This window comes from Schistocerca piceifrons, chromosome 2 (genome assembly GCF_021461385.2).
Source record: "Schistocerca piceifrons isolate TAMUIC-IGC-003096 chromosome 2, iqSchPice1.1, whole genome shotgun sequence".
NCBI classification, from domain to species: domain Eukaryota; kingdom Metazoa; phylum Arthropoda; class Insecta; order Orthoptera; family Acrididae; genus Schistocerca; species Schistocerca piceifrons.
The window spans coordinates 892,077,834-892,088,739 of record NC_060139.1 but is presented as its reverse complement, the minus strand read 5'-3'; the positions used below and the strand labels follow the sequence as shown (position 1 = coordinate 892,088,739).

At 44.0% G+C, this 10,906-nt stretch overlaps 1 protein-coding gene across 1 annotated transcript in view; it reads right to left on the bottom strand.

The window, feature by feature from the left end:
• Positions 1–1,770: 1,770 nt before the first annotated feature.
• Positions 1,771–10,906, bottom strand: part of LOC124777392 — a 102,881-nt gene continuing 93,745 nt past the window's right edge. Inside the window, exon 6 of the mRNA XM_047252784.1 lies at positions 1,771–4,643. Coding sequence (XP_047108740.1) covers positions 3,145–4,643 — 1,499 coding nt within the window. The 3' untranslated portion in view covers positions 1,771–3,144. The remainder of the gene's footprint in view (positions 4,644–10,906) is intronic.

The window sequence follows — 10,906 nt, the reverse complement described above, 5'->3', positions numbered from 1 at the left end:
CTATTAACTGTCAAATCCTGGTAGTCTCCGTTCAGCGATATTTCAATGAAAACAAAAACATAAAGTGCTACTTATCTAACAGTTGTCTCTGTGTCCACCAGAACATTACCGTCATCTCGTAGCTGAGGGTTCCACTGCCGCATCAGTAGCTATTGCTAGGCGTCACTGCACAATGGCGTGTCGCTGGGTGCTCGTTGACTACTGCGTGAGTACTAATTCGATACTGACATTCTACGGCGTGTGGCTTCCCTTTCGTACACCATTCAAAGGACGTTCCTATGTAAGTGCAGCTTTCCCTAGCCTACTTGTCGGTGTTTTAGGAATATTCCGTCGCTACAGAACCACATTGACTTACTTCTGTCCGCCAGAGATCCTACTCGGAATCTTTCTACATGTACATAATGGTCCAGGACTTTAACCTTAGGTGGCCCACAGTGTATACCTCTGTAGACCTCGCCTCCCCACGTTTCCTGACCATCTAGTTCCAAAGTCGGTAGGTGGCGCATGAGGCTCAAGCTACTCACGAGTACCTACTGAATCTTTACAACATGTGATATTGTCTCTCGTGTTAGTTGTGATTTGCAATTAAAATAGTCGTGGGTCACGACGCTGCACTCTGGGTGCACACATTGTAAACAATCATTTCTGCCCACCAACGTCGACTGAAGTTTTCAATTTTGTAGTCACCGCAGCCAGTTTCCTGCAGCAGGCGGTAGGTATTCTTTTCTCATCCTCCTTATTTTGCACTTATTTTACATGTATAGCAGTCTAGAAAACTCATGCGAGCGTGCCAGTAAACGTTTCCACCTAAATCCTCAAGGCAGTTCGTCACATAATCTGTTTAGCATTCCGCACATCACCTAGAGTGTTTTGGAGTCTGGCGGCGGCCCCGAATGTGACTGCGTGACGCTGCAGAAGCTCCAAAGAATGGACAGAAGGAACGGTTCAGCGAGTCTCAGTGTCGTTCAGCTCTGTTGTCATAAGATCCACCTGACACCTACCTTGTGACGTAAGAAGATGGCGAATGACGTTATGATCTGCGGTTCCACTGCGTCCAATACGGCAACTCCTCCGTATCGAAACTTGCTATTAAGATTATGAGTGGTCGGTAAATCAGATATATGTTGTACTGTTTATGGCAAGGTATTTATTTGGGATGGATAATAAATTCTCATTGACACAAGTTTCATTTTCATAACTCTCTCACTCAGTTTTTATTTGGACAAATGTGAGATATTTTATTGATAACATGTCACACTTCACTGAGGTGACAAAGTCATGGGTAGCAGTATCGCACTTGCCCAGATGACGGTAGCAGCGCGTACGCAAGGTAAAAAAAGGGCAGTGCATTGGCGCTACTTAGGTGATTCATGTGTAAACGTTTCCGACGTGATTGCAGCAGCACGATTGGGATTAAAAGACGTTGAAAGCGGAATGGTAATTAGAGCTAGAGGCATGGGACATTCTGTTTCGGAGATCGTTTGGGAATTCAACAATTCCAAGATTCGCAGTGTCGATAGTGTACCGAGAGTAGCAAATTTCAGGCATTGCCTCTCACCATAGACAAGGCTATGGCCAGCGACCTTCACTTAAGGACCGAGAGCAGCGACGTTTGCATAGGAGTTCGTTGGGTTGTTTGGGGGAAGTGACCAAACTGCGAGGTCATCGGTCTCATTGGATTAGGGAAGGGCAGGGATGGAAGTCGGCTGTGCCCTTTCAAAGGAACTATCCCGGCATTTGCCTGAAACGATTTAGGGAAATCACGGAAAACCTAAATCAGGATGGCCGGACGCGGGATTGAACCGTCATCCTCCCGAATTCGAGTCCAGTGTGCTAACCACTGCTCTACCTCGCACGGTTTTGTGTAGAGTTACAGTGCTAAAAGACAAGCGAAAGGGCTTGAAAAAATCGCAGAAAAGAATGTAGGACGGATGATAAACATATGCGTTAAGACAGTGCAGCGATTGACTTTATTAATAGAACGACATCGTCTGTACAGCCTCTCTTGGGTTCGTGACCATTTGGGTTGGATTGTAGACGACTGCCATACCGTGGCCTGATCAGATGAGTCCCGATTTCAGTTCGTAAGAGCTGATGGTAGGGTTCGAGGATGCGCAAACCCCACGATGCCATGGTCCCAAGTTGTCAACAAGGCACGGTGAATACTGTTTGTGTCTTCATAATGGTATGGGCTGTGTGTACATGGGACATGGTTGTGTTCGACTACATGGAGACCATCTACAGCCATTCGTGGACTTCATGTTCGCAAACAACGATGCAATTTACATGGATGACAGTGCGCCACGTCACCGGGTCACATTTGTTGACGACTGGTTTAAGGAAAGTTCTGGACATTTCTAGCGAATGATTTAGCCACCCACATCGCCCGACGTGAATCCCATTGAACATGTTTGGGACATCATGGAGAGGTCTGTTTGTGCACAAAATCCTGCACTGCCAACACTTCTGCAGTTATGGACGGCTGTAGACGCAATATTACTCATCATTTCTGCAGTGTACTTCCCAAGACTTGTTGAGTTCATGCCACGCAAGTTGCTGCACTATGCCGGATAAAAGGAGGTACGGCACGATATTGTAAAGCATCCCATGACTTCCTCACCTCGGTGTAAGCTGTACATAATATTCCATTATAGTTTAACTTCAGGAAGAACATAAGCCCTTATAGTTCAAATTCCGGCACAAGTCCTTCATATCAGAATACTGTTTGTATAAATGCCTTTTTACATAATGTTCTTCCCTGTTTAAGACTAGCACACAGATTACACATTACTTTTTAACGTACGCTACAGTACCTTCATGTATCTCTCACTCATCAAGTCAACATCCCGACTCATAGACGCCATTACTCTAGTCTCGTGGAACATCGTCCTTTAACACTTTGCATTCACTTCGGGTTATATTTCACACAACTAATTAATTACTAGAGTCCTTTACTATACACAAACAGATGCTACCATGTTCAAATAAGCACATGATTTTATATAAAGGGTAAATTAGAAAACCGAGTCACTTGTTATTTGTTAGCGGACGCTGTTAATTTTGTCACTTCAGACAGATTCTATATTTATAGCTAATCACAGGCCTTAGCATGGTCTACAATGAAGAGATGAACACTCATGGAGACTACAACGTGGGTCTCGCAGCCAGAGAATGTTCATTTCTCCTCCTTTCCAGATTTCTCTCAGCTGCCGAACACAGCTCATGCTCTGGAATGGTGATGTTTGGGTTCAGCCACGCTAGTAACCTATTCTTGAGTACAGGTAGCGTTGTACCGTTGCAAATGAAAAATACGAACAGGAGTGGTCCCTGCATCATCGTAGTTATGTGTACATAGTACACAAACTGTGCTACTCCTTGTGCCTGATGAAATCCTATCCTAATAATCACACCTATCCCGCTCAAGAACACACTCTTAACCAACATAAAAACGATTTCTTTTTTTGAGCCATATTTTTTGTTACTGTAGATTCTGAGTCGAGTCATGGATTTCTTATTACGTAAGTAAATGTATCCCACCAGTCCAATAAAAACCAAATTCAAAGCTACTGAGAGTGAAATCCCTACGAGGAATATTATCCGACTGTACATCAGATAATATTTGTTAACCTTTTCCAAAGCAGAAGTTGCTGCACATGCTAAACTCCATGGTATTAGTGCACACAGCACCTGAAGACGGAATACCTTCGTTACTTCGGCAGGCAGTAGGTCGTTAGGAAGCTTAAGGTGACGAACACAAGCATACATTTGGTAGCAGAATGAGTTTAGCCAGATACAGCTGAGAAGTGTGAGGGCGCTATCGATCAGCACTGCTGTAGATAAGTCAGGGAAACCAGCCATACGATACACGACCTCAGAACACAGAATCTGGATTATACCGGTTATCTGAAACGCCAAAAATATCTTTCCTGGCAAATTACGTAAGTTGGGAAGGTACAAATATACTGCGGCAGTCAAAAAGCGGAAAATAATATTTACCGATATAAATGAGATTTCTAAAGGCTTTAAGCGGTCTATTTTGAAATCCTTGTATTTCAAGGTGGCGCTGATTAAACTGTTTTTGTAGTTCAGAGCTATTTCTGTTGGCTTTTGATGTTCTTCGCGGCCAAAAAGGTTCGTTATATTAAACATCACTGAGTACGATTCATCTGGGTAAAGTCTGACGCCACACTTCTCTGGAGGCTTAAACGAGGAAAAGTCGCGACACTTCAGCAACAGAATAGCTCTGGAAACAGCGCAGATGGCATCTGTAGCGTTAGATTCCAGACACGATTGGTCGTCAGGACAATCGAAATAGCAGCGAGCATCGTGCACGGATTGTATCATACTAAATGGGATGTCCTGACAAATGCTGAATGAAGTGACTGCCATCCAGGCCAGCAAACAGAGGTTGACGTTTGCCCTTTGCGTGTAAGCCAGGTAGCTGGTCACAGGTATGTCGGGCGACCTCTGAACCATGTCGTCCCACAGCTGCACACGGCACTGCTCGGACTGCTTAACGGCTTCCAATTGCAGGTCTTCCAGCGGACACGTGGGGTGGTCCAGGGCGTTCGCCAACAGGTGCATGCAGTTAGTATCCACCGAGAGCGTAATGTTGCTTCTGTCCTCCAGCTGCCACTCCTCATCTGCAAAAAAAATTACAGTAAGTAGGTCATGCTCATACACTAAACGTAGCTGAACTGAAAGTGTCCACTGGATGATATGATTGGGCGTTGTTTACCTAAATCGTCGAGGATCAGTGATTAGAAATGGTCACAACCAACAAATATCCAGTGTTCACTATCCGGAATAACGTAAGGCGGCATGTCAACACAAATTAAGAGTACTGAGAAAGACAGATATCAGAGTTTCATTGAGTGAATAATATGCAAGTCTATTTCATCTGCGGGGTTTCCAAGAAAACCCTGCATCGCTCTTGACTTAGATCATTTGAGGAAATAAATAGGTTTTATTGATACCTCTGCTTTGAAGCCGACAAAAACATTGTATTATTTTGTACTGTACTCTTTGAGTTGTGGATCAATTGTCAAATGGTTACAAAATTGTTCAAATGGCTCTGAGCACTATGGGACTTAACTGCTTTGGTCATCAGTCCCCTAGAGCTTAGAACTACTTAAACCTAACTAACCTACGGACTTCACACACATCCATGCCCGAGGCAGGATTCGAACCTGCTACCGTAGCGGTCGCGCGATTCCAGACTGTAGCGCCTAGAAACGCTCGGCCACTCCGGTCGGCAAACGGTTACATTTTAAAGCAGAGATAAGTGGAGTGTCTGTGGGGGCATGAACATCCACTGCTAGGAAAAACTGTGAAAGAGAGGACGAGATCATTTGCCACCGTCCACCTCGTACAGCAGCTCTGCCTGATTGAGAGAAATGTTTTTCTTTTTTTTTTTCTTCCTTTTTTCAGACAGTCTCAAAGACATGCCACGTATTGGAAGCAATAAAACGTGAGAGGAAACTCTTAATCAACTGAGCAGTCTCCAATGAAAGCCCTGTCCAAAATTGCAGTGGGACTTCAAGTATGGCGGTAAACAATGCACGACCGCACGAAAGGATTTAGGCGGTAGTTTGTTACTGAGTTATCTGACAAAAATATGGAGCAACAAGTTTCATCCTACCGTACATCGTTGTGACAAAGTCTGCCAAGCCTCGCTTAAGAGCATAGTTTTCTAATAAATGTGCGATTTTTCGCAGTTTGCACAAGTGAAACATTGTTTTCTGGTCTCGGGAAAAACCTCATTATCCGCAAGAGTAGTAAAGGAACCAACCTCATGTTATGTGGGCCAGGGTGGACTCACGATACCTGGTTGGACCACTTCTTTTTTGAAGCATACGTGAATGGGCACTTACATTTGACTGTCCAGCAGAAGTGTTTAGTACCTCAGTGTGATGACAAGGCAGTCACGGATCGTGTGTGGTTACAACAGGACGAAGATTGAGTACGTTTTGCTACTCAAGTGCGTGAGTTACTTTACGAACATCGTGGCATCGGATCGGGTGAGGGACATTTCAAGCCACATTAAAATGGTGACCACGAATTCCCATGTCAACAACCCTTGGAAATGGCCAAGACAAATTTCGGACCTTATCGCGCCAGCATCTCAATATGAGGAATAATTAAGTCCCATGTGGCTCAACGCTACAAGATTAATAGAAAATTGAACGTAAGTGTTGAGGAAGCCTTTCGAATCCTCTACATATCAAGGAAGATATATAGACACATAGATCTCTTTGTAAGGCGTGATCGTTCCTATACTGATGCGCTGGATACGTAGTTTTTATGTCTAAGCACTTAAATATAGAACACATTGTTTTGACCTAAGCACTCGGGGACTTACGGTCGTGCTGTACAAAGAAAGACGATGTAGGCCGAACTCCCGTCTTTATGATGTTTCAGTTTTTTCCAATAACCTAGTGACCCCATCACGCAGAGTTAAGAGAAGTGATGGAGCAGATGCGTCACCAGTTTGTTTCGTCAGTGCGAGGTTGTCGAGGAAAAGCATAATAAACTCCAGTAGCTGACGACTCAGGAAATATCTTTTACCACAATGTACCACAATGTACTCTTAATATTCTGTTAGCATAAATTCAAAAAAGCAAGCAGAGCAATGGAAAAGTATTACTGTATCTCTCATACTCCTTGTGTAATAAGAATAACGCAACAATAATTATTGCAATTCGGACATATCTTGCTCGGATTCTGAGTGGATGAAGGTGGGATTACAATTCCAGAGATCTGGGATTCAGGGATTCCTCCTGACATTTCTTCTGTTACTTATCACTTCTTCCACCTGCGACACTGATTCATCGAAGTCGAAAATGTCGGAACTGCAGCCTGGTTCGGAGACGCAATAATGCACCGAGTCTCACAACAATTAACTGGGTCGGCCACTTCAAATGTAGGAAGATGGCCAGTGACCACTACCAGCAGTAGCACCATGGCTGGCGAAGCACTGCAGTGACCAAACCAATATTCAGCTTGAGATCTTCGTTACCTGCTACACTCTGAGAAGTCCTCATCGTCGTTTTTCTCGAGCACCATTCAAGTTCAGAATGCAACTCAAAGAAAAATGCTACTGATACACCATACACCATCCACTATAGATAGTTCACTGGCACGTTGAGCGCAAGCGTAGACCCAGTAGGATGAACAGGTTCCAAAAGATACTTATACACAGGTAGATTCTGTGAAAGGCCGAAAACACGACTTTGACGTTGACAATTCATTTTCTTTATTATTCATTTCACTCCCACCACACGATGGGGTGCTGGTCAAGCTGCAAATATGTTGTTTCTCTTCAGACTATTGACGTTCAAAATACCTGTATATTTTTAATAGACAGAACGAATAAAATGGAAGGTTTCAAATAAATTTAAAAAACATACAGACGTGGATGTTGATGATGGTGCTATGGTGAAGATGAAGCTAGTGCTTCTGGCAAATCATTGGGAGGCCGGTCCCAATAACTACTAAGAGGGTAACTTAGTATGAGGGAGGTGTGGGCTAGGAAGGGTGTGTGAATTACATGATGTGGGAGTCGACTGGGAAATTCAACTCACAAGCTGTGTGTAAAAGGGAAGTGTGAAGGAGGGATTGTAGTGGTCAGGAAACTGGAACTGGAAGCCTTCATCTAGGGAGAATGTATAGAAGCTAGGATGTTGCTATGATATTAGCAGAATCAGCCAGCTAACTTTTCATTGAACAGGATATGGAAAGGGGATGGTTGGAGGAGGGTGTAACATGTTGGTATAGGCGCAGAAGAGGCCCAGGTATGCAGACGACTGAGGAGAAAAATATGGTTTTGAACCAGACGTTTATGGATTGTACAGAGTTTGTGAGAAAGTTTGCGGAACTTCAGAAGAGAGGGCAATCTAATTAGCTAGTAAGTATTGCGTTTGAGAGGGGAAAGATGATACAGAGTGCATGGAGTCCTAGATCTGTAAGGTCAATTCTTAGGGCTACAGATATCCAAGCTATGTTGGTGGAAGTAAGGCTGGGACAGTTAAAGGTTTTGGAAAAACGAAGGAAGAAACGAAATTATGGGCTAACGTCCTGTTGATGACAGAGCATCAACCGAAATTGGGACGAGCGGGGAAGTAGGTCCCTGTGTACCTCCAAAGGAACCGTCGTATCATTAACATTAAGCCGTTTAGGGACATACAGGGAAATTAATTTTGATGGAAAAATGGTTTTTAAGCCACCGTTGTACAACAGCATCGCCTCGTTCAGTGGGTTTTCCTACGTATAAGGGATGGTTGAATTATGGGATTTCCACATACGGCCAATTTGCTGTTGTCTTAATTCGAGTCTGTTATAGGCTGGGGATGTTTGATTAGTCCAAGATATTAGGAAGAGCGTGAGAATCGTCTGTCCATGTTGGCTGGGAGAAGTGGAGGGCAGGTCTGCCACCCAACTAAAAACGCTTATCTTCCTCCTCGTACATTGGGCACTAACCTTGTATTATGCGAGAATTGTGACTATAATGTATCTGTTGAATGTAAGTGGCTGTAATGGATGCGTTAACAGCTTAACGTCCGCAATTGAGAGACATGTTTTTGCGTCCTACGTTTACAAGCAAATAAATGAAACAGTCAATGAGCAGAACGCCTTACTGATTCAAAAGCGATATACTGGGTTTTAGCTTCTCGCTGCTGTGGCTTTGGGGGCACGTGTGGTATTAATTGAGATTCATTTACACATGAGTAGCTGAAAACACTGAGTAGCATTACAGTATGAGTCTGCAGCTAATGAACACTGAACGTTTACTGCAGCCGTGACGGATACGTGACTGTTGATGGTCCTTGACATTTCTGTACCTGCATGCCGGGACTAGGTTTGACTGAGCAATGTTACGATGACACTGCCCTCTGAAGGCAGAAGTGGAACTTCGTCGCTTATCTGCACTCGTGATGGAACTCCCATACACTCGTAGACAGAACAGTACTCAGAGTGGACTCCGACAGATCTCTTACCAGACACCGGCAGAACAGGAAACACTCGTCCCGCATGGTGCCTCGTGGCTGTGGGAAGAGTGCCTTACTGCTTCTTTATCATTGGCGACTGACGATGCCACTTAGAAATACAGCACGTCTGCGGAGGCTGATTAAGGATTTGCCGCAGGCATGACACCACACATGTCACCTTCAACAGCGTCACAGGCCCACATGGCATAAGACACTGAGGAGATATAATTTAATCTAGGACACTGACGGAAGAGGTGGTGATGGGAAACTTAGTACTTCCAGCCCCATCCCTTTACTGGGGAAATACTAGCGTTGGAAATATCTTACACTACCTGGATTTGAACCAGCTTACCTTCGAATCGGATGCCACCAGGGAGGCATCTTTGTGTGTGGTACGGTGGGAGACAGGGTGAGAGAAATGACTGGCAGTAGTTACCACCAAAACTGACTGTGTTTCTAACATAAATGATTTTGATGCAGCAGGGGCTACACCAAGAGGTGAAGTTTCGGAGAGAACTAAGGAAACTTGGAAGTCTGGTTTGGGGTAAGGAAGACAATGTTGTCGGCATCATGGAGCTGACAGAGCAGCTGGCTGGTGTATTTCAGCTTTGAAGAGGACATAGAGAACGTACAGATTTGATTCTTGACGCATTCCTGTAGACAGATCAAGATATGCTGTTGGGTAAAATTTTCAGTGACAAAAGATGGGTGATGTGTCAGACAAGGAGCTATGCGGCAGAGATAATTGATCGGGACAACATAGATTTGGAGTCTAAATATGGGACTTCCTTGCCACATTTCATCAAAAGTTTTTCGTTTTCTGGTGAATGAAAAATAAGCACAACCGCTTTTGCTCCTTATAGGAAAAGCAGATACTTGTGAACGTAACCATACTGGATGTTGTGAAGGCTTCTCTCGGTCGAGAACGCACTCTTTGCTAGTGCGACTCTGCTTTCTATGACCTTCATCTCAGTATAGTAGTTGCAACCTACATCCCCAATTACTTGCTGGATGTATTCCAACGACTGCCTTCCTCTATAGTTTTTCCCTTTGCAGTACCCTCTTGTACAGCAGAGGCTGTTCTCTGATGTCTTAACTGATGTCCAATCATACTGTCCCTTCTTCTTGTCAGTGTTTTCCATGTATTTCTTTCCTCCCGATTTCTACAAAGAAATTTCTCATTTCTCACTTTATCAGTCCACCAAATTTTCAGCATTCTTCTTTAGCACCACATCTCCAACGGTACGATTCTCTTCTGTTCCGGTTATCCCACAGTTCATGTTTCACTGCCTTACAGTTCTGTGCTACAAACGTAAATTCTCAGTAATTGCTTCCTAAAACTAAGCCCCATGTTTGAGGCTAATAGACTTCTCTTGGTGGAGAATGCACTCTTTGCTAGTGCGACTCTGCTTTTTATGACCTTGCTCCGTTTATGATGGATTATTTTGTTGCCTGAGTAGCAGAATTCTTTAATTCCATCTACTTTGTGATCCCCAATTGTGTTGTAAAGTTTCACGCTGTTCTCATTTCTGCCGCTTCTCATTACTTTCGCCGTTCTTCGATTCACTCTCAATCCATATTCAGTATTCATCAGATGGTCCATTCCTTTCAACAGATGCTGTAATTCTTCTTGAATTTCACTGAGGGTAGTAATCTCATCTCATCAGCTGATCTTACCACTGATATCCTTTCACCTTGAATTTTAATCCTATTCTTGAGCCTTTCCTTCATTTTCACCATTGCTTATTTCATGAATAGAAGTCTGCAGCTCGTGGTCGTGCGGTAGCGTTCTCGCTTCCCGCGCCCGGGTTCCCGGGTTCGATTCCCGGCGGGGTTAGGGATTTTCTCTGCCTCGTGATGACTGGGTGTTGTGTGCTGTCCTTAGGTTAGTTAGGTTTAAGTAGTTCTAAGTTCTAGGG